The following is a 21,055-nucleotide window of genomic DNA, read 5'->3' on the forward strand; positions in this document are numbered from 1 at the left end:
TGCTACTTCACTTCGCTTCGTTTTTACTCTCGTGAATGTTTTTCATTGGATCGTAAAGTCACGTGAGCGATGATGCTTTGATATAAACTGTAACTGTACTTCAAAGTGCTATTGCATCATGTTTTGTTGACAAATGATAAAATGTTGGAGGATAAAATCGTCAAGTAAAGAAATAAGTAATGTTTTAAAGGATGTACATAACAGAGATGAAAATATATGTGCTGTAAATGACCATTTTAAATGAAATAACTATTTTTCTTTTTCAAATTAAAGCAATGTATTGTTTTTGAACAATGAATGTGATCCAAGAACCGGCTAGGAAGTTATTTATCAGTCAGCACACCTACTTAAAACGTAATACTGAAAACGAAAGATGTAAATGGGTTATCAAAACGAAGCGTAACTCAATTCCTGTTAGTTTAGTTTGGATTCAAGGAGTTGTTGTAAGTTTTAATCAAGTACATTTGCAGTTTAGGTTTTAAATTTTTGGTTCTACACTTATATCGTGCCTTTCCAGAAAAAGAAGTGTATTGTAGACGTTGAAACGATGAAATATAATTCGCATAGTGGTGAACAGTGGCGTAGCGAGTGTGTGGGTGGTGGAGGTCATATGAAATTTTCGAAATAAATAGCGGAAAGCCCTTCCATTGTGAGGGGATAGCTGGTATGGTCTCCCCTGGGCGCTACGCTACTGGTGGTGAAGAGTGGAAGTTAAAGGTATAGTTGTTCTATTCCCCCTCCCCCAGAGTTCATAACCAACCTGAATGTCCAGGGTAGGCCAAAAAAATTTTTGACCAGCAAGAAAAAAAAAGGGGGAACCATAAATAATAAGGTATCGTAATATCTTAGTTTAAAATTAAGCCTTTATTGCAATGCTAATAGTTTCTATTGATATCAAATGTTATAAATTTCTACTGGAGGACTCGGCCCCCTGCTTGTTTCCCATCCATCGCTCATGTCTCATTCGCTGAATGCAGCTGATGCCTCTGCGCTCACGGCAAATTGGTGTATGTATAGACTGCTTTCAGCATTGTAATTTAGGGGCTTCGCTCCCTCTAATGTTTTGAAATTGAAACTCCAAAAGATGGTAATGTAGATCATCTTCAGTTATGATAAGGGGAGTTAATAAGGAGTTCTGGGACTCTAACCTGGATATTTTTTGCATATTTAGTCCCAAAAATGCAGTTTTAGATGGTCTTTTTCGGGGGTAATGTTAGGATGAAGTTTGATCTTTCCTCGAAACTGAAATCTTAAAAAAAACATTATTGTAAACCAACTTAAGGCAGAATTAAGAGAACAACAGTTTTCGGAAATTGTAGCTCCAAAAATATAATTTTAGTCGATCTTTGATGTTGTTTGTGAGAGTAGTCAAAGACGTTCCACAGAATATTTCTAACTTTGAAAATTCACTTTTGGAGAATCTTAAGTAATTGATTTATAGAGAGGTTCAAGGCCCTCTCCCAACAATTTTTTGAAGTCGAAAATCCTGAAACAAAATTATGGATAGTCAAAGATATTACCGAGGGAGAAAGTTCAGGAACTCTCCACCAAAATATTTCTGAAATTAAAGCACTGAAAACAAATTTTTACAATCTTTTGTGATGATAAAGGGAGGGCAGCTCAGGGGACCTTCAAAATTGGAAGTCCTGAAAATGAAATTTCTTTAATGATGGGGGTTAAGGTGGCTGCACTCTGCTGGCAGTTTTTTTATGCAATCCTTTCCAGCATTTAAATATCATTGGTGACCCGCTGGTCCAAAATCTCTAAACACTGATTTAGACTACTATTAAGTACAATTTAGTAGTCATTCAAAATATCTTTGAGCCTCGAAAGCAGAATACTACTAAATTTGCAACGTACGTCTCAGAGCAATTGCTGAAACTGCGAAAAAATTCTGTTCCAATGTGAGGGGAGAACTCAGACGAATTTTCTGAAGAAAGGTAACAGACGATTTGGAGGTCAAGTGGTGCCAGAAGTAATTTTTTGGAAATTTAAGTTTTAAAAATGCAGTTTTAGGTTATATGAGGCAGTGAGAAGCGAAGGGATGTTTGTATACAGACATTGTAGACATTTTCAAGTTTTGGATAAAACTTGTTTAACACTTTCAGGTCTGAGCTATTTCGACCGCGTATCTCTCTCCGAACTGGGGGTTTTTGGCGTTTTGCTTGATTTTTTTAAAAAATACTTGGAAGATGTGTATTTAAGTAATTTTTTTTATTACATACTTCCAGATGTTTTCTTTCATAATAAAGGAACTATTTGAATGAAATGACAATCAATTATTAATAAGAAATAATCGAAAAAAACCATGTTTGAAACTTTAAAAAAAAGTTCCACATAGGAAAACATCATTTTTAACCATAAAAGTTTGCATAGACTTAATTAAAAACGTACCTAAATCTTGAACAAATATCTAAGAAAAGGTTTTATTTGTGAAAAAACATTATTTGGTAAAATTTGCTTTAGTATGATACATTTAAAAGCACGGGTTAGCACAAAGAGCAATACCACAAGGTTCACAATAAGTTTGAGTTTCTTTCCTTATTCTTTTTCCAGTTTGTACTTTTAATTTATTGCTGCAAACTTTGCAAACGTTTGTAGAAAATATCAAAAAAGGCTAGAAACGTATATAACTCGTACTTTTATAGCTAAGACAGTTGAAATATGACCCCGAGAGGATCTCGGGCTTAGTTCACTTCGCCGAAAATGGCAACCCGAGTGACACTCGGGCATAGACCTTAAAGTGTTAAAGATAATGTCCTAGGTAGGCTTTCATTGAATTTTTTTTTCTAACTCATGCTATACAGCAGCACTAGTACTATCTGTACCCTCAGGACAGAGAGCAGAGGTTCCTCTACTATTTGTACATATCTCCAAATTTCTAATTTTGCCACATACATCTCTTTGCTTCTCACTGCCTCATATGTCATTGTGCTTTTTTTTTTTCGGATAGGAGAGGAGGGGGGCTACATGCCATGCTCTGTTTAAGGCAACCCTTACTCAGGCCCAGCTTCTGGGGTAGGCGGCTGCCTAGGGCGGTAGATTTTAGGGGCAGAAAATTTCAAAGTTGAAACATTTTTTAAAAAATAGCATGAATATCTGTTTTAGCGCCATAAGAGATCCAATGCTAAAAAAGAAAATTATTTAGGGTGTGTACCAGTGCTTGAATATGCAAAACATAGTTCAGAATTTAACTCTAGACATTCAATTTAATTTTACAGGTGACAAATTGCGTGATTTAAAAGTATTGAAAATATTAGAGACGTACCGAGTACTCGGTAACTACTCGGTACTCGGCCTACTCAGCCAATTTGCCGAGTGCTCGGTACTCGGCCAATACCGAGTAGTTGCAAAAAATTGAATATTTTAAAAGACAGATACTAAAATTTATAAAAAAAAAGAGCAAGCATTATATTCTGCAATCATTTACAATTAAAATTTATAAGTCAAATTTAAATTTTGAGAATAATGAAGTTTGTAATGCTTCAATGGAATAAATCTTTATTTTAATGTCCCCAAAGTTAATAAAACTTATTTATTAAAAATTATGCAATAAAGGTAAGTATAGAAAATATGGAATTTTTATATTAAAAATGGATTTTGGCTACAAAAAGAAAATTAGTCATAAAAAATATAAAAATACCTTTGCTTAAAAAATAAAAGGAAATAAAACAACGTTAAAAACACAGTGCAGGAACACTGCAGACACGTATTTTGGCGTTACAAGGAATTCCTTTTTCAATGCACAAAATGGGAGCTCGTAGATTTAAAGGCATCCGACAAAAGTCGGATTTTTTTGTCGAATGTCTTTACATTCTTTAGCTCACATGTTATGCACTGCAAAAAACGTTCCTTGTAGGGGGGGGGGGGAAGGAACGTGTGTTTGCAGTGTTCCTGCACATTTGTTTTATCTGCTTTTAAAAATAATTTATGTTTGGCGGACTACAACTATAATTGATTGGTATATACAGTGAAACCCCTCCTAACGAACACCCCTCTTATGCGGACAATTTTTAATTTCCCTGCTCCAATGCAAATAACATTATTAAACCCTGCGAACACCTCTATATTGCGGACAAAAAAAAAATTGTCCTGTTAGTGTCCGCATTAGAGGGATTTTACTGTAATTTGTTTTAATTCCAACTTAATTAATCATACCTTTTATTATTTATTTTTAATTTTAAAAATAATTCTTTTGTAAAATTTTTGACACAAACAAAATTGCTTATACAATGCGTAATTAAATTTCAGCAGGAATTTAGTTTTAAAAACTATTATATGGACAAGGAGGTCTATATTACTATTCCAATAAGTTCAAAATTCATTACATGTGTGTCGGTGATTCTTCTTAAAACATAATTAGTCCTTGGTAACTCGGCCGAGTACTCGGCCAAAGTGCTACTCGGTACGTCTCTAGAAAATATTAATGTGTGCTTCAGTGCCATGAGATGCTACTTTAATGTTGAAAACGACAATTTAAAGTGCTTGGATATGCAAAACTCAGTTATTTTACAAGAAATTCGCTTTAATTTTAAGAACTTTACTATTATTTTTATTTTGTCAACGTATTATTATTTTATATTATTATTCCCATTATTTTATATTATTTTCCCACTTAGATTATGATTCCAGGCTTAGAAGGCTAAAAATGTACAGTCTTGAGCAAAGAAGAGACCGAGGGGACATGATTCAGCTGTTTAAATTTATTAAAACGAAAGATGTTACGGGGCTAAAGTTTAGCACTGAAAACAGGACAAGGGGTCATTGTTTTAAGCTATTTAAATCTCAGGCTAACATGGATATTAGGAAAAATTATTATTTTAGCAGGGTAGTGGAACCTTGGAACAGCTTACTGGAAGAGGTGGTAATGAGCAAGGGAGTAGACAGTTTTAAGAGGGCCATTGATCTTCACTGGGGATTGTAAATTGACTAGGACCAGTCTAGCTGGGCCCAGAGCCTGTTGCTGGTCGTCACTTTTGTATTTGTATATTATTATTATTCAATGGGGGCAGGGGTAGCACTCGTCAATATTGCCTAGGGCGACAGAACTACTAGAGCTGGCTCTGCCCTTAATGCGTCTTGACTTCTCTTTTTTTTTTTTTAAATCTCTCAATCCCCTTCCCCTTTTAAAGTTTATCAAAACTTTGTTACAAAAATAAAAGAACTATGAATTAGAAATACAAGTAAGCTATTAGATAGTAAACTATTTTACCACGGTCGTGCGGTGAAGACCCCAGTATTGTCCGTTTTCCACGAGAAGGCACTCGACTCCTCCCTCGTCACGTGGTATCCAATAATTCTATTTCGCTGTTTTCAGCAGAAGGTATATTCGGGTCACAGCATTTTGGTGTAAAAGCAGCAGTTTTTAAAATGTAAGAAAAACTAAAACAGGGGTGATTGTGTTCCGGTATTTTACCGAATTTCCGGTATTTTCGGACGTATTTCCGGTATTTTTATGTCCGAAAATACCGGAATTATGTGTTTTCTTTTGTTATGTTTTTATCTCCCTACCTCCGCAATTTTTTTAAAATTATATAATACTCATCAAATATACCTGCAAGAGCCTTAAGATGGACACCTATCCCTTAAGATGGACAAATAAATGTCAAGATAATTTGTATAACACCAGCTCAAAAGTAACTTTGTAACCCATTAAAAATTTAATCACATGTACACACACTATTTTGACTCAGAACTATTTAATACTATGGCAAAGTTATAAGGGTCAAAGATTCCACCCCCCCCCCCCTGGTCTCGCTTTGAAACTTTCAGGTATTTTTTGATGAACTCACAATCACCCCTGCACTAAAATGACAACAGACGAGTGAAGCAAGTGATGTAAAGGACACTAAGACTTTTTTGCACATTAAAATGCACGCCCAACTCGAGGCTGTCTCCTTTAAAAGCGCGTTGATTGCTTACCGATCACCCCCGCATAAAATGGAACTCTGCGTTCGAGGAGGCATGACGAAGTGCCTTCTCGTGAAAAACAGACAATAGCCACGTATGGAGGTGAAACAAGAAATGAGGTTGACCACAAAAGCAAATCATTTTTCTCAAAAGGTAAAAGTGTAGGGCTTTTCTTTCCTTTTTCATATGCAAGTTTAATGATTCAGGGTTTGAACTTGATCCTTGCTTATAGTCTGTGGGCCGAGAGCAAATATCGTTCAGGTTCGTTTACCAATCTTAGGAACTACGTGAACTTACTTGAAATCTATTATAAATGATGAACACAATAGAAAAATGCAATGTTCACAAGCTGGAACTGTCTCATTAAGTTTTAATATGTAATTGAAATAGGAACTATGTTCCGTGGACTGTTAGCACTTACACAAATAAATTTGTCTCCAGATGGCGCTATTAGACGCAATATTTATAATCAAAAAATTAATTAAACAGTTTTTCAACCGTATATTTACTTTTTTACTTGTTTTTTTTTGTTGCAAAATATATTAATACATTTTAAATTATTTACTATATTTGTTTTGTGATTAAATACAAAAAGGAAACCGAAAGTTGTATCCATCCGCAAGTCTGCGTGCTCTTCATCTCGGGGTTTCGGTCATTACTCTAGCGCAAGCGTAGAAAAACATTGCAAAGTACAAAAACGTTACTGCACAAAAAACATATTTGTAGATCGCCGAATAGCAGAAACCGACGTACAAAATCTTTAGAATATAAACAACAACTCTAATCGATGCCAAGACATGTTTAAGAAATATAAAATTAAACATTAGCAGACGATAAAATTAAAAATTAAAAAGCATATTTCATTTTCCTATCAATTTGTTTTATACCTTTCTTTTCTAACAATATTGCTTTTTAGCAACAGACGATATTTCAAGTTCATTTTTATGACTGTTTTACAAGTTCGCATACTATTGACTATTACTATTTGACATTAACACCAAATACAATTCAATGGTTTTAGTTTACACCATTTTTGGTTGGATTTGAGCTTTTTGTTTCATTGGATTACAATCATGGATGATGAATTACCTTTATTTTGTTGTATTCATGTCACGGAAGACACAAATGAAGGTATGATTCTTATTTCAAAAAAAAGTTTTGAGAAAATAAGAGAGTACATGCAGAAATGGATAGGTCTAAGTGAATGCAAAGAGAAAGATGCAGCAGAGCAGTTGAAGGAGTTGGAAGGATTTCGTGGAGATGCATGCTATGAAAAATGTTATGAAAATTGCTACTCTTACCACCGAAAATGTTACATGCGATTTACAGATAAAACTAGAATAAAAAGATTCGAAAAGAAAACCTGTGAAGGTGAAGTTCAACCACCAAAAATACCGGATCGTCCAAAACGGCTAAGAGTTAAGACTGCTGACCGAAGAGACATTTTCCCCGATCTGTGCCTGATCTGCAGTAAAGAACAATATTTCTCTGAGAAATGTTCTGGGAAAAAATGCAAGGAAAAACTAAGTGTGTGCCAGACATTCATTGCAAGTAAGTCTTTACTGGAAAATGCTTTGAAGAAAAATGATCAACGACTTCTTATTCAAATTCAAGATACTGATCTAATTGCAAAAGGAGCAAAATATCATAAGAGTTGCTATAGATCTTACACTAATGTGAGCGTTCAGACCACTTCTAAAATTGACCAGCCAGCAGCATATTCTGCTTTCTGTGACATAGTAGGGAAAAGAATCGTAAGAAATTCTGAAATTCTTTCTATGAACAAACTATCACAGATATATTTAAGCACTGCAGAAAGTTTAAATACAGAAGAGCAAAATATAAGTAACAGGCAGCTGAAAAGATGGTTACAGAGGGACTTTCCTCAACTGGTGTTTGTGAAGCCAAAGCAACGAAATCTTCCTGAATTAGTTTTGTGCAATAAATATGAGCAACCTGTACTAATTGAAAAAAGTTCATTCTCCAATGACTCAACAGATACCGATGAAGATATAATTGAACCATCAAATGATTTAACAAATGGTAACAGTACAGAAATTAATATTCTGTATAAAGCAGCATTAATTCTACATAATATAATAAAGAACTCACCGGCTCTTCAATGCACATGGCCTCCTACTGCCGAAGATTTAAATGAAGCTTCTGTTGAACGCATGATTCATCCAGTGTTATTTAATTTCTTAGCATGGTGTGTTGGTGAAAGCGAAGATTTGGAAATTGTCGAATTTATTAGTGTATCAGAAAAGGTTAAACGTAAACTTTTTTCTATTTCTCAAGATTTGATATATGTTACATCAGCAGGAAGAAAACAGACTCCGAAGCACATATCACTAGCAATGGCAATGAGGCATATAACTGGATCAGCACGTGTAATCAACATTTTAAATGGGTTGGGCCACTGCATTTCACATTCAGCTGTACTTGAGTATGATACTCAACTAGTAGAAATGCAGTTAAACACAACAAATAGTCTTCCCATAGGTATTGTTCCAAAAATGTTTGCAACTCTGGTTTGGGATAATATTGACTTTTACGAAGAAACAGTAACTGGACACGGCACTACTCATAGCACTAATGGTATAATTCTACAAACAGAAGCACAAGATTCCTCCGAAAGTGCACAAATGTATATTAAAACTGGGAAAAAATCGAAGAAAAGGAAAATTGATCCACCAGTAATACATATATCTAACTATTCCTTTCGACAACGTTGTTCTCCTCAAATCTCTCAAACCCTCTCATGCAACAATAAAAGAGTAAAATTAGATAATTCAAGACTTGCAGATGCTGCTTACATTTTTTCGAAACTCCCTATGAAAGATAAAAAAATTTTACCGGCTTGGACTGGTTACAATTGCACATTGAATAAGGAAAATATACCTTCTCTATCAACAACACGATATCTCTCTGTGTTAGAAGCAAACCCAACAGAATTTTCTACAGTTAATGCAATTCTGGAAAAAAGCGCGTATTAGTGCCAAAAACTGGAATTACAAGAAATTGTTCTAATATTTGATCAGGCAATTTATTCTAAGGCACAACAAATACGTTGGAAGGAGGAAAAGTTCAAACATTTAGTAATACGTCTTGGTGAATTTCATACTTCACTGTCCTTTCTCTCTGTGATAGGCAAACGCTTCAAGAATGGAGGACTTTGCAATATTATGATTGAGTCTGGAATCATTGCTGAAGGATCAATAAATGGTGTTCTGAGTGGTAAGCACTATAATCGTAGCATACGCTGCCACAAAATAATCTTTGAAGCATTAAGTTGACTTCTGTGGTCTGAATTTCTAAATTCATTATCAGTCAAAGAGCAACTTGATTGTTTGAAGATATCTTTTCATCTCTATCAAAGTTTTAAACTGAAAAATTTAAAAGAAAACCAGTTTCCTGAAGATTTCCTTCTGACTATGAAGAAGTTTAATGAGTTTGTTGTTGAAAACTGTGAAAACAACATGACATTTGCATTTTGGATATCATACTTGGAGATGGTTGGCTGTCTGTTGAGATTTTTACGAGCAACAAGAAACGCCGACTGGGATTTACATCTTGTTACTGATGAAGAATTAATACCTTGGTTACTCAGTTATGATCATATCAACTATGCTCGTTATTTACCTGTTTATATACATGAGATGCTGAATTTGCCTGAGACACATCCATGTGCACACAATGAGCTAAGTGCTGGTAAATTTGTGGCTCAAAGACAAACAAGCTATGGATTTTGTGGCATAGCCATGGATCAAGTAATAGAGCAAACAGCTAACCGAGACTCAAAAACAAAAGGTGGGTTGACAGGATTTACCAGAAATCCAGCTGCTGTGCATCGTTGGATGCTATCGCACCATTTGAGGGCTCATGTCTCTTCATCTTGTGTGCAACTCGCTGGGAGAACAATAAAGGAGTTCATGAAAAAAGATTTGCAACCCGCACAAATTCAAAAACATGAGGCGATGGTAAATAGTGCTATGAATACTATAACTTCGATGATAAATCCCTTTACTTGGAGCGAAGAAGCATTAGTGAATATTTCAAGTGGAGCATATGCATCTAACTCTGTACAATCTGATCTCACTAAAGCAAAGCTTATAGGAAAAGAAGCTTATGAAAAGTACTGCAAAGAACGTCTTTTTGAAGAACGTGATTCAGTCATATACTCTCCAATCAAGCTGCAAAAGCTGTTGACATTTTCAGATTCGAAAAAAAACCATACATTAAAAGAGCAGTCTGAGAAGAAGTTTCTTAAAAGTTCCACAGATCTTTTAGCTCGCATAATTGTAATGGGACAATCCTCAGAGCTCGACATGAGAAGTATCATGAAGTATAACTTAACTCCACACCCACCTGCAATTGCAAATATTGACGGATGCCTTGTTAAAACAAACAAGGCATCCTTGGTCCAAACGGTACTGGATCTGGCTGACAGTAATGCCGACCTAAGTCAAATTCCAAGAAATGGAGTAATAATATTGGATGGGATGGCAGTGCTGCAGCAAATGAAAGATATACCAAATACAATGGGAGAATTAGCAGTCACTCTTATCGAATATGTCGTCAATATAAGCATAAAATATAATTGTACAGCTGCACATTTTGTAACAGATACATACCCTCCGATTAGTATTAAAGCAAGTGAAAGAGAAAAAAGAAATTTTGGTAGCGAAATTTTTATTAACATCAGAAACCCTAATCAAAAAACATCGAAACAGTTTAAGAAGTTCCTTGCACATGGTCATAACAAAGAAGCCCTAGTGAATTTCCTTTTCAACCAATGGACATCCTACGATTCTGCTGTCCTTAAAGGCGTGTCCATTTTTCTTTCACATGGACAGGAATGTCACCGTCTAACTCCTACAGAGAGCAAACTAGATGTGAGAGAAGTTACAGAATTAAGGTCTGACCATGAAGAGGCTGACACCAGACTTCTTTTGCACGCTTTTTATGCATCGAAAAGCTCTGCTGCTACTGTTTTGATAAAGAGTTCAGACACAGATGTTTTCATTCTTTCCTTAGCAATGAATCAGTATTTTGCAACTGATACCTATTTACTAATGGGCACTTCATGCAGTTTAAAATTAAAGAACATCTCCGTCATTGCTAAGATGTTAGGTAACGATCTTTGCACAGCATTGATCGGGTTACATGTATTTACTGGCTGCGACACATGTAGTGCTTTCAAAGGCAAAGGCAAAAGCAAACCTTTTTCCTTAATGCGGTCTAAACTGAATAGCCTAAAAATGTTTCAAGAACTGGGTTCTTCATGGGAAGTGAATGAGTCGTTGGTTAGAGATCTTCAAGCATTTGTTTGTGCACTGTACGGATATCCTCATTTGAAGCATATTGATGAAGTTTGTTACCTGATATTTAAGTTAAAATTTAGACTAGATGTATCATTACCTCCAAATTTTGATTCTCTTCTGTTACACATCAAGAGAAGTAACTATCAAGCAAATATTCATCGCCGATGCTTGCAAAATTTAATTAATGCTCCTAGTCCATCAGAACATGGTTGGAGTGTAAATGCTGGCAACATCGAAATACAATGGAACACTATTCCAATTGCACCAGATATTATACAAAAACAAATCTCCTGCGCATGCCAGAAAACAAAGTGCTCCTCGAAGAGATGTACATGCAAAATGAAAAATTTTTCATGCACAGAGTTTTGCTCTTGTGACAGCAGCTGTGTTAACTCCCAAGAAGAAATCAGTTCTATGCATGAAGACTGGATGGATGAAATAAGTGATTCTGACGATGATACTCCAGAATAAAGGACGAAATTTTCTAGATATGATAATCCATTTAGAATTAGTTTTTGATAAATCTAGTATGTATAAAAAGTAGATTTAAATTATAAAATATATGCATTTTTTGGTCAACTTGCTGGACTATTGGTTTGTTGCTCTCCTGCTGTATGTTCTAAAAGAAATTGTAAAAAATTAAATTTTTACTAAGGACGAGGGCAGGGGTGCCCACCCTAAAAGCAAGGGCATAACCCCTCCCCTTAAGTTTCACAAAGACCCCCGAAGAGCAAGAGCCCCCCCCCCAAAGAGAAAAATACCCCTTAAAACAACCCGCCTCCTAAAAATTTCAATGGCGCAGTCTGCGCCATGACCCCTTCCATTGGTCCCTAGGTTGACACCCCTGATGAAGGAAATGTTTGGTTCTTGAAAAAAAAAAATATTTTAAATGTTGTACAAGCATAGTATTTTTATTGTAGTTGCATAATATTTTTGATGTATTTAAAATTTTCTCGCCTTTTTTCATTTTCACTCATTTTGTCTTGTATTTCTAATGGTCTGTAAAAAAATTATGAGACACTATTTTTTTGTGAACATTGGGTTTTTTTCATCTGTAGACACTAAGGATTCAGAAAAATATCACTTTTTGTAGTTCTCGAAGTTGGCAAACGAAACCATGTTTTTAAGCATCTTTTATGCCTTCGTCCCACAGCCTATTAAACATACACTACAAAGCAATTTTGATGATTTGTTGTAAAAATTTGATTATGTATGTATGTTAATGTAATATTATACTATTTAGATTTGTGACACACTAAACAGAGTGATTATTGATGATGGAACTGGAGTTGCCAATGTGTTTTCAGCTAAAGAAGCTCCTGGATTTGGCTCTTGGCTTAAAAATGGTAACATATAATATTTTATTAGACTATATAACATTTTATATTTTCAGTAGATGACAGCACTGAAAAAAAAGCTATTTCCTTGACACATTTTTATTCATAGCTAGTTCACAGTCAAATGAGCCACTCAGAAGCCAATGCGGTTAAGTCCATTTTTTGATATTTTCTGATTTTTGGAAATTTTGATGAAATAAATAATAATCTTCTTAGTTATTAAAAGATTTACCCATTGGTTACTTTTTTCTAGGTTAGACAGCCCTTTTTTTAATAGCTTCTGAATATATTGTATAATAATTTCAGAAGCCATTGTGAATAAGTCCACCTTTTATCAATAATTTTTTACATAAACTTCGAAATAAAAATTAAATTCTTCTTCTTCTTTTGAGATATTTGTTGCCAACACTGAAAAACAAGAAATTCATAGTACAAGAAGTCATAATCCCAGACGCAGATACTTAAAATCAGATCTTTCAATTGCAAAAATGTATAACCTGTATGTCGAACAATGTAATGAAGAGCAAATTGCACCAGTAAAGGAAAAGTTTTATTACCATATATTTTTGACAAAATTTAACTTACGTTTTAAGCAACCTTCAAAGGATACTTGTGCAAAATCTGATTATTTGGTAATAGAAAAACAATCTACAATAGCTGAAGTTGAACATGACGAACACTTGCAAAATGCAGAAATTGCCCGTAATAGTATGGCTAATGATCGACTAAGAGCTTCAGACGAAATATACATGTTTAGTTTTGATTTAGAAAAAGCATTACCATTTCCGAAACTATCTACATCAGTGGCTTATTACAATAGCTAACTTGTAGCATATTTTGAATAAAAGAATTTTTGTTTACTAAAGAAGTAATACTGGAGTCAGAGGCCTAGAGTGGCAGAATACATTTAACTCGCTGGTTTCGAATTCAAAGGAAATCGTAATTCGTTCACTAATTCTTCTTTGATGGAATCAATAATTAACATTTTTTTTTCAAAAAATGTGTAGGCACACCTAAAAAAAGTCATTTTGATCCAGAAACCATTTGCAAAATATTAGATTTCTTTTTCAGCTTATCAAAAATGCATAATGAAAGAAATCATATGGTAATTTCTTGAAAAAAAAAACATTATTATTAATTTAAACGGCATGTAGTATCAGGGCCGGACTGGATCCCTCAAAGGGGCGCAGACCTTGGAACTTCAGAGGGGCGCACGATATATCTGGAATCATTAACTCATTGTAGAGTAGATTCATAAAACGAGGGGGGGGGGAGGGGGTGCGAGGGATAAAATATTTTCGTGTCATTGCTGATAACTAATTATAAAGCTTTTTGCATAAGTGTTCCTACGAGAGGGGCATTAAAATTTTTATCACGTGTTTTCGGGTGGGGAGGGGGAGTGGGAGTGCCGCGTTCTTGGGAATAGTGCTAAGTAGTATGTATTAGGGAGATGCAGGACCGAGTGCAGAGCAGACTTGACGAATCTCTAAGCTATTTCAGGTCTGGGTTCGGTTTTGTAGTCCTAACAATTTTTCAGGGCTAGGAATAGTCCTAAAAATCATAAAATTTCAAGTTTTGCCCTAAAATTCCTAGAATTTTGAGATGTCTTAAAATTCCTAAAATTTTCATATTTTATTCCCCACTTGCGCAGAAAAATGAAATTCAACTTAAAATTGAAACTTATCAGGATGATATATATATGCCTTTGTTCACCCTTAGACCTTTTTTTTTCTAAAAAAGAAGGAGAAAAACCTATGCTGCTGCTGCTCTTTTCCTGGAAGGGAGGGATGTGCAATTAACCAAAACATATGCTCAATATCAAGCTGTTTGTTTTGTATGTAATTAGTAACTCTTGCAGTCATTCCTCTTCTGCAAAAAATATATAAAACAAAATGAGAGCCTTACTATAAACATGCGCACAATGTTCCCGGTGCCCAAAATGCTCAGCGCCCAATGTTCCCGGCTCCCAATATACCCGGCGCCCAATTTTCCCGGCGTCCCAAAGTGCCCGGCGCCCAATTGACGGCACCCAATCTTCCTATTTCGGTATTTTAAATTCCGTGTTCTTTGTCTTCTACTGAAAACAAATTGGTTATGATAAAGCATCCAAAGCCTCTGTTCCAAATTCATTCTAAGATAAAAATATTTTCTTAGTTTTAGTTACTGTAAAAAACAATTATTTATTTGCATCATTAAATGATTTATCTGTAATTTACAAGGATATTTTTATGTTTCTGAGGTATCAAAAAGTATAAAATTATCTGCTAAAAGTTTAGACATCATAAATTTTGGACTTGCACCCTACTTTTAATCCCGTTTTATTAAGGATATCTTTTCAACAACAAAAAGGCAAGTAAATAAGCAATAGGACATACATTTATCCTACTGGTATGTAGTATATATTTTTACTTAATACTGGTCACTGTGTTATAAAATAAAAAATTGAACACATTCTATTATAGTTTCCAAGATTGAATTTGAAACGTTTTATCATTCACTACAAAAATCAAGCTTACAAATTGCATTTAAGTTTAAAAAAAAATTGATATTTGTTTTCCTAAAAATTTCCTGAAATTCTACCAAAATTGTGTCCTAAAATTTTTGAAATCACCACTTCGACCCATGATTTTTCTGTCGATAGCGAAAAAAAAGGCCTTTTTTTTTCTTTTCTTTTCTTTTTTTTTTAAATTTCATTTCATTTTACTGTGTGTTGTTTTCTTTGTCTGTGGTACAAAGTGCCATATACTTTACCTTTAAAAAAAATGTTTTGCTTGCTATCTTTTTTTTTTTTTTAATTTCATTTTACTTTGCTGTGTGTTGTTCTTTTCCTGTGGTACAAAATGCAAAATGCCATCCTTTACCTTTTATTTAAAATAATGTTTTGCTTGATATTCTTCTTTTTTTTTTTTTTATTGACCTATGAGGGAATTGAGGGGATTGACCTGAGAAGGAATGTATCGGGAAAGTGAGGCAGGCTTTCCCTTTATGGAAATTAAGGCCGGTTTTTGAGTGAAAATTTTTTCGCGAATATAATACTTCCTTTACTTCGTAATTGGAAGTAAAAAGAAAGAGCAGGCCCGGAAATATGTACCCGCAGACCCCGCAGTACGGGGGGCGGGGCCCGCTGCCCGAGAGACCAAAACCTTAAAATATTAATAATAATAACAATTAAATAAAAACATTTAAAGAAATGAACTCATAAAAAGGTAAAAATATTGAAGCAGTTAAAAAGTGATAACAATCACTCGTTTAAAAAATAGTGTTTTTTTTTTGGGTGGGGGGGGGGGGGGGTACAATCTAGTGGCCGGCTATGGGTCCTGAAGATTTTTTACAGGGGGACCCACAATTTATTGATTCCGACCTTGGGGGGAAGGGGGCGGATTCTAAAGATGAAAGACATTTTTGTCGCGATAACGTGAATTAAATAAGGGTTAAATCGACTTAAAGGCGCAACTAAAAACGCAAGAGGGTGCTTAAAAATTAGCGATTACAGGTATGGAGATACCGGATGCTTGTCGTTAAGTGTAGGTAAAAAAACCCTCTCTTCTCTGAAAATATTTTTTTTTATTGTCTCAAAACGTCAATTTAATTCTTTTCCAAATTCAAAATCGCAAAAACGGACCCTTCAACAAACTTGTAGCATACAACAGTGTTTAAAAAAATTTCATTGAAGACCTAAAAACGGAGGGGCAGGGGGAGTTGGGGGAGAGTTTTTCAAGGAAAAATGCAGGGTTGCTGAGTCAGAAAAAAAATAACCGGCTCCAATTCCGATTCCGGAAATTTTACAGCCTTCGACTCCGACCCCTTTACCCCAAAAGGAGTCCGACTCCTACTTTGAAAATCATTTGGAAAATGACTACTTGGAAAATGAGCGACTTCTACTCCGACTCCAACTCTTGAAACTTTAAACCTTTGACTCCCGATTCCGACTCCTTTACTCCAAAATCAATCCAACTCCGACTCCGCAGTCCTGGAAAAAAGAATCTTTTGTGGTGTCGCGATAATGTAAATTAAAAAGACTTAAGGGAGCATCTAAAAACGCAACGGGGCGCTTAGAAACTATACGGGATGTTTGTTGTTGCCTTTATGGGTTTAAAGTAGGGCTGCGGAGCCAACTCCGACACCTGGATTTTGAAACGTCCGACTCCACCTCCGACTTTTAAATGTCTTTATTTATTCATTTATTTTTATTTTTCCCCTCATGGAAAGGGAAAAATACTCCTAAACAAAGATTAAAATATTAATGTCTTTTTATGAAGTTTTCGCGTTGTATTTTATTGTAAACCTAGGTTGCTTACAATGTTAGAAATTCAATTTCAAAATCAAATTTCCCAATAGTTGCGACTTTAAACGTGAGATTACTTAAAAAATTCCTTTTTTTTTAAAAAACACTGAAGAGGATTAATTTGCTCTCCTTTTAATGTTCAACAAATAGATATTGATCCAATCGTGTGCTTTAAATTTTTGAAAGCTGTAACTTGAGAAAAAAAAAAAAAAAAAGCTTTCTTGCTAAGTCAAAAAAAAAAAAAAAAAAACATTCTTGAGAGAAGACGGCCCGCTACGGGTGACACCACAAGTTACTGCCAGAGTTTTTAAAGTATATAAATGCTTCAATTCTGAAAATTTTGGCGAATAAATTTTAAATGATATTTGAATTATGAAATTTCAACAAAAATAGGGCACTACATTGCGGGGAGAGGCCGGGTACATGTAAGCCTGGTTTCCACCCGAGTCTACTTGCTCAATTCCTTTTACTATTTTATAACTGAAATTGAAGTAAAAAATATATTATTACTTTTATTTGAAAGTAATTACTTAGAAAAGTTAGGCAACAACATTGATTTGCTGACAGTTGCTTTTAGTTAAAGAAGGTTATAAAACAAGCAAACTAGAGGACGGCGTAGGTAGCGATTACAGAAAGTTCCGTAGTCAGCTGGTTGCCAATGGTAGTTATTTTCCTATTAATCGACCTTTATACATTGAATGGAACCAATTAAATAGTTAGGTTTTTTTAAAATACAAGGAAATTCAGTGAAAATTAAAGATAATAAGAAGCCCGGAGTCGGCATGTTTTCTAACGACTCCGACTCCTTTACCCCAAAATCAGTTCGACTCCGACTCTACAACCCGGTTTAAAGGGTTCTCTTCTCAAAAAATGTTTTTGTTCTTTTTAAGTCTTAAAATGTCTTTTTAAGTAATTTTGAAATTCACGATTACAAAAAGTGGCCCTTCAAAAACTTCTTTTAAAGACCTGAAAAAAAGGAGGGGGGTACAGCATAGCAGCAGAACGCTTTAAAATGACAAAAGGGCACAACTGGCATTTAAAAATTAGCTATTACAGATACGGGGTGTTTGTCTTAGGAAAAAAAAATCCGCAGGTCCTTTTAGAAAGCAAAAGGGCGCAACAGGATGTTGCTTTCTGCCAAATAAAGATAAGCCATCTCTCTAGATGCTCCTAAACTGTGTGCATGAAATCGGAGGTGTACGATAGCAAGAAAATTGATACTTAAAATTGCGATGGAAAAAGTGCAGTCCTAATACACTGTTACAGAAACAAAACAAGGTATACAATTTTCATTTAGGAAAAAAGTGGAGGCAAATTTTATTACTATTAAAATTGTTAATACCAGGGATTTTGATCCTTTTGAAAAGACAAAATAATTCCAACAGGTAATAGGGCGGTAAGACTCAGTAATTAGCTAAAAGTCTTACCGCAAAACTGTTGCACAAAGGAATTTGGAATAGAAGGTTAGAGGGTAAAAAAATCGTCAGTTAAAGAAAAAAAGGATTTTTTTTTTTTTGCAAGGGATTTATTTAAAAAAAATTTCTTTTCTGGCGTAGGGGCGCATCGGCCATGCGGCCGGTTGCCCAGCAGGCCAGTCCGGGCCTGTGTAGTATCAATATACGTTAAATAAAACACTAAATTGTAAGTGTAAATATAAAGGTATACAAATTTATTTAAATATGGGAAATTACTATTCTGCAATAAATGCTGTACAGTAATGGCGTGCATAAAATGTCAAAATGGTATACAGAATACACAGTGGTGGATGCGCAAGCTGGGGCTTCAGCAGAGCAGGGGGCCTCGAAACCACAAAGTGTCACATCCTCAAAACCGACATTTTTGGTTTTGAGGATTTGCCATGGAAAGTCGTAATTTTGAGCGGAAAATCTCAAAACTTATGGAAACTGACTATCAATCATGGATTTTAGGCTAATAGGCTGTAATTACAGTGGAATCTTGAAAGTATGAGGTTCCGCTTAATTCGAGGTGATTTATTTATTATTTTAGTTTACGTTTTTAGAAGCTGAAAAAATGTTTCTGAGTAAAATCTGAAAATCGAAATATTTTGCATCTGTAAAATTTCCTTAACTACATTTATTAATTTAATCTAATAAAATTGGTCTTAGAAGGTCGGTGTCACTTTGCCAAATGGCATGAAATATTTTTCAACTAGAAGATATGGACTAAGTAGATCATGCATTAGATACCAGCTTAATGCATTAAATGACTTAGAATAAACATCAATTGTCCACAAAAAAACACATGTTCCACTCTTTTGGAATATCCTACTGCAATTTTAAAAAAAAAGGAAATGCACAACGTATCGCTATGTGAGTTGTAAATGAAATATTTGAACCGTTAACGACTAACCGTTTTTGTGTTCGAAAGAGATATGTATTCGCATGTACGCACATAGATACAGACATCAAGTCAAAATTCATCGAAATGGATTTAGGGACTAAACTTAAGTTGAAATTTAAGTGGTAAAATTTTTCGTAAAGACAATACTTCCTCTTTTGTACAAGGAAGTAAAAGGTGAACGTAGTTATGTCTTCTAATTAGTGTAAAATTTTAATCACGAGTTTTTTTCCGATAATCCGAGTTTTCAGTAACTCAAGGTTGCATGAGCCCCAATTACCTCGGATTTTCGAGACTCTACTGTACTTCAGATTTTCCAAGCAGAAGTACATACCTCAGTAAATGAGTGTACTTTAGTAGACGTGGCAACTCTCTTATACAATTCTGTTGGATCTCTTTTTACTTTCTTCTATATCCAATATATAGAAAAAAGTATTGGATTCGTGCAAATTTTCGAATTTTGACGGATTCGAACGTTTTGAGGTGTGCCGAGTCCATTTCGACCATTTTTGGAAAATGTTTGTCTCTGTGTGTGTCACACCAGTTTTTTGTGGCCGCTCTACTGCAAAAACTACCGCATGAAATCGAACAAAATTTGGTACACATATGTGCCCCTATGTGAACTTGTGCCGATTGGTTTTTGGGGCAAATTCCTCCAAGAGGAGTGGAGCAATGGCACGTTTTTTAAGTTATACGTGCCTGCTATTCCAAAGGAAGTAACTTGCAGAATCAAACAAAATTTGGTCCATACGTTACCCTGAACAGGTACAGGTGGTGCTGATTCAGTTTTGGTGTCGATAGCTCAAATGGGGGTTGAGCTATAGAATTTTTTTTGTCGTCAATTGTGATTGCTGTATCTCAAGAAATAATGAACGGAATCAAACAAAAATTTATCGACAAGTAGCCTTTAGAGGGTATAAGAGCTGATTCTATTTTGGTGTCAACAGCTGAAAAGGGGGGGGGTGGTGCGATCGAACGTTCTTTTTTTCCATTGTAAGTGCCAGATTTTAAGAAGTAATGCTACGTTCAGGAGGAAATTTGGAATAAATGTGAATTTATATGTAAATAGGCGTTGGGTTTTTTTTTGAGGGGGGGGGGGGGGCAATCGCTCCAAGAAGAGGTGCTGATTTTTTTTTTTTTGCGAATAAAAATAGCTTTATTAATGCAACAATAAGAAAATCGTAACAGACTGCCGTCTGCGTATTTCTTGTGATTTATCGGAAATATTATCTCAATGATTTAAAAATTTTAACTGTTGCCATCTTATGCTTGTTAACAAATAAAATATTTGTAATTAATTCAAGCAAGGCTTTTAAAATAACTTTCATTTTTTGCTTTGCTTTTGCGATAATTCGGGCATTGGGATGGTTGTCAAGTTTTTGCGTGTGTAATTTTATTTTGTTGGGAATGTTGCTTCCTTATCAAGCATGGGGATTGATCAGAATTCATAAGAAAGATATAGAAGAAAGTTTCGTAATGGCCACAACATACTAGTTTTTTTTTTTTTTGAGGGGGGGGGGGGGCTACATAAAACAGCAATAGTTTTGTTGTGATTATATTCTATTGTTAATTAATTACTTTAATAAAGTAAATTATTATTCTCTTTTCTAATATGTAATTTTTTTTTCAGGCCGTTATGTCATGATTGTGGGAGAACTGCTCTCGGTGCATCCATCTGTAAAGGTCAAAGCACTCAAAATAACAGAACTTCCTAGGCTGAATTCCGAGACTCTGTGGATTCTAGAAGTTTTAGATTATTGGAAATTATGTGAGAAATCATGAAATTTATCATTTTTTAAAGTTTTTTAGTGATATGAATTTTGACTGTCCCTTCTCATTAG

At 34.8% G+C, this 21,055-nt stretch overlaps 1 protein-coding gene across 1 annotated transcript; it reads left to right on the top strand.

Moving 5' to 3' along the window:
- Window positions 1-293: 293 nt before the first annotated feature.
- Window positions 294-20,996, top strand: LOC129225060 (uncharacterized). The gene is made up of 3 exons (XM_054859606.1): window positions 294-443; window positions 12,478-12,580; window positions 20,845-20,996. Exons 1-3 carry the CDS (start codon window positions 294-296, stop codon window positions 20,994-20,996), a joined length of 405 nt encoding a protein of 134 aa, XP_054715581.1.
- Window positions 20,997-21,055: the final 59 nt, after the last annotated feature.

This window comes from Uloborus diversus, chromosome 6, assembly GCF_026930045.1.
Source record: "Uloborus diversus isolate 005 chromosome 6, Udiv.v.3.1, whole genome shotgun sequence".
NCBI lineage: Eukaryota > Metazoa > Arthropoda > Arachnida > Araneae > Uloboridae > Uloborus > Uloborus diversus.

Coding starts and splice junctions, on each gene's coding strand:
- LOC129225060 (XM_054859606.1), top strand. CDS start 294: ATGAATGTGATCCAAGAACCGGCTAGGAAGTTATTTATCAGTCAGCAC. Junction 444..12,477: donor TTTGGATTCAAGGAGTTGTT/GTAAGTTTTAAT, acceptor TATACTATTTAG/ATTTGTGACACACTAAACAG. Junction 12,581..20,844: donor TGGCTCTTGGCTTAAAAATG/GTAACATATAAT, acceptor TTTTTTTTTCAG/GCCGTTATGTCATGATTGTG.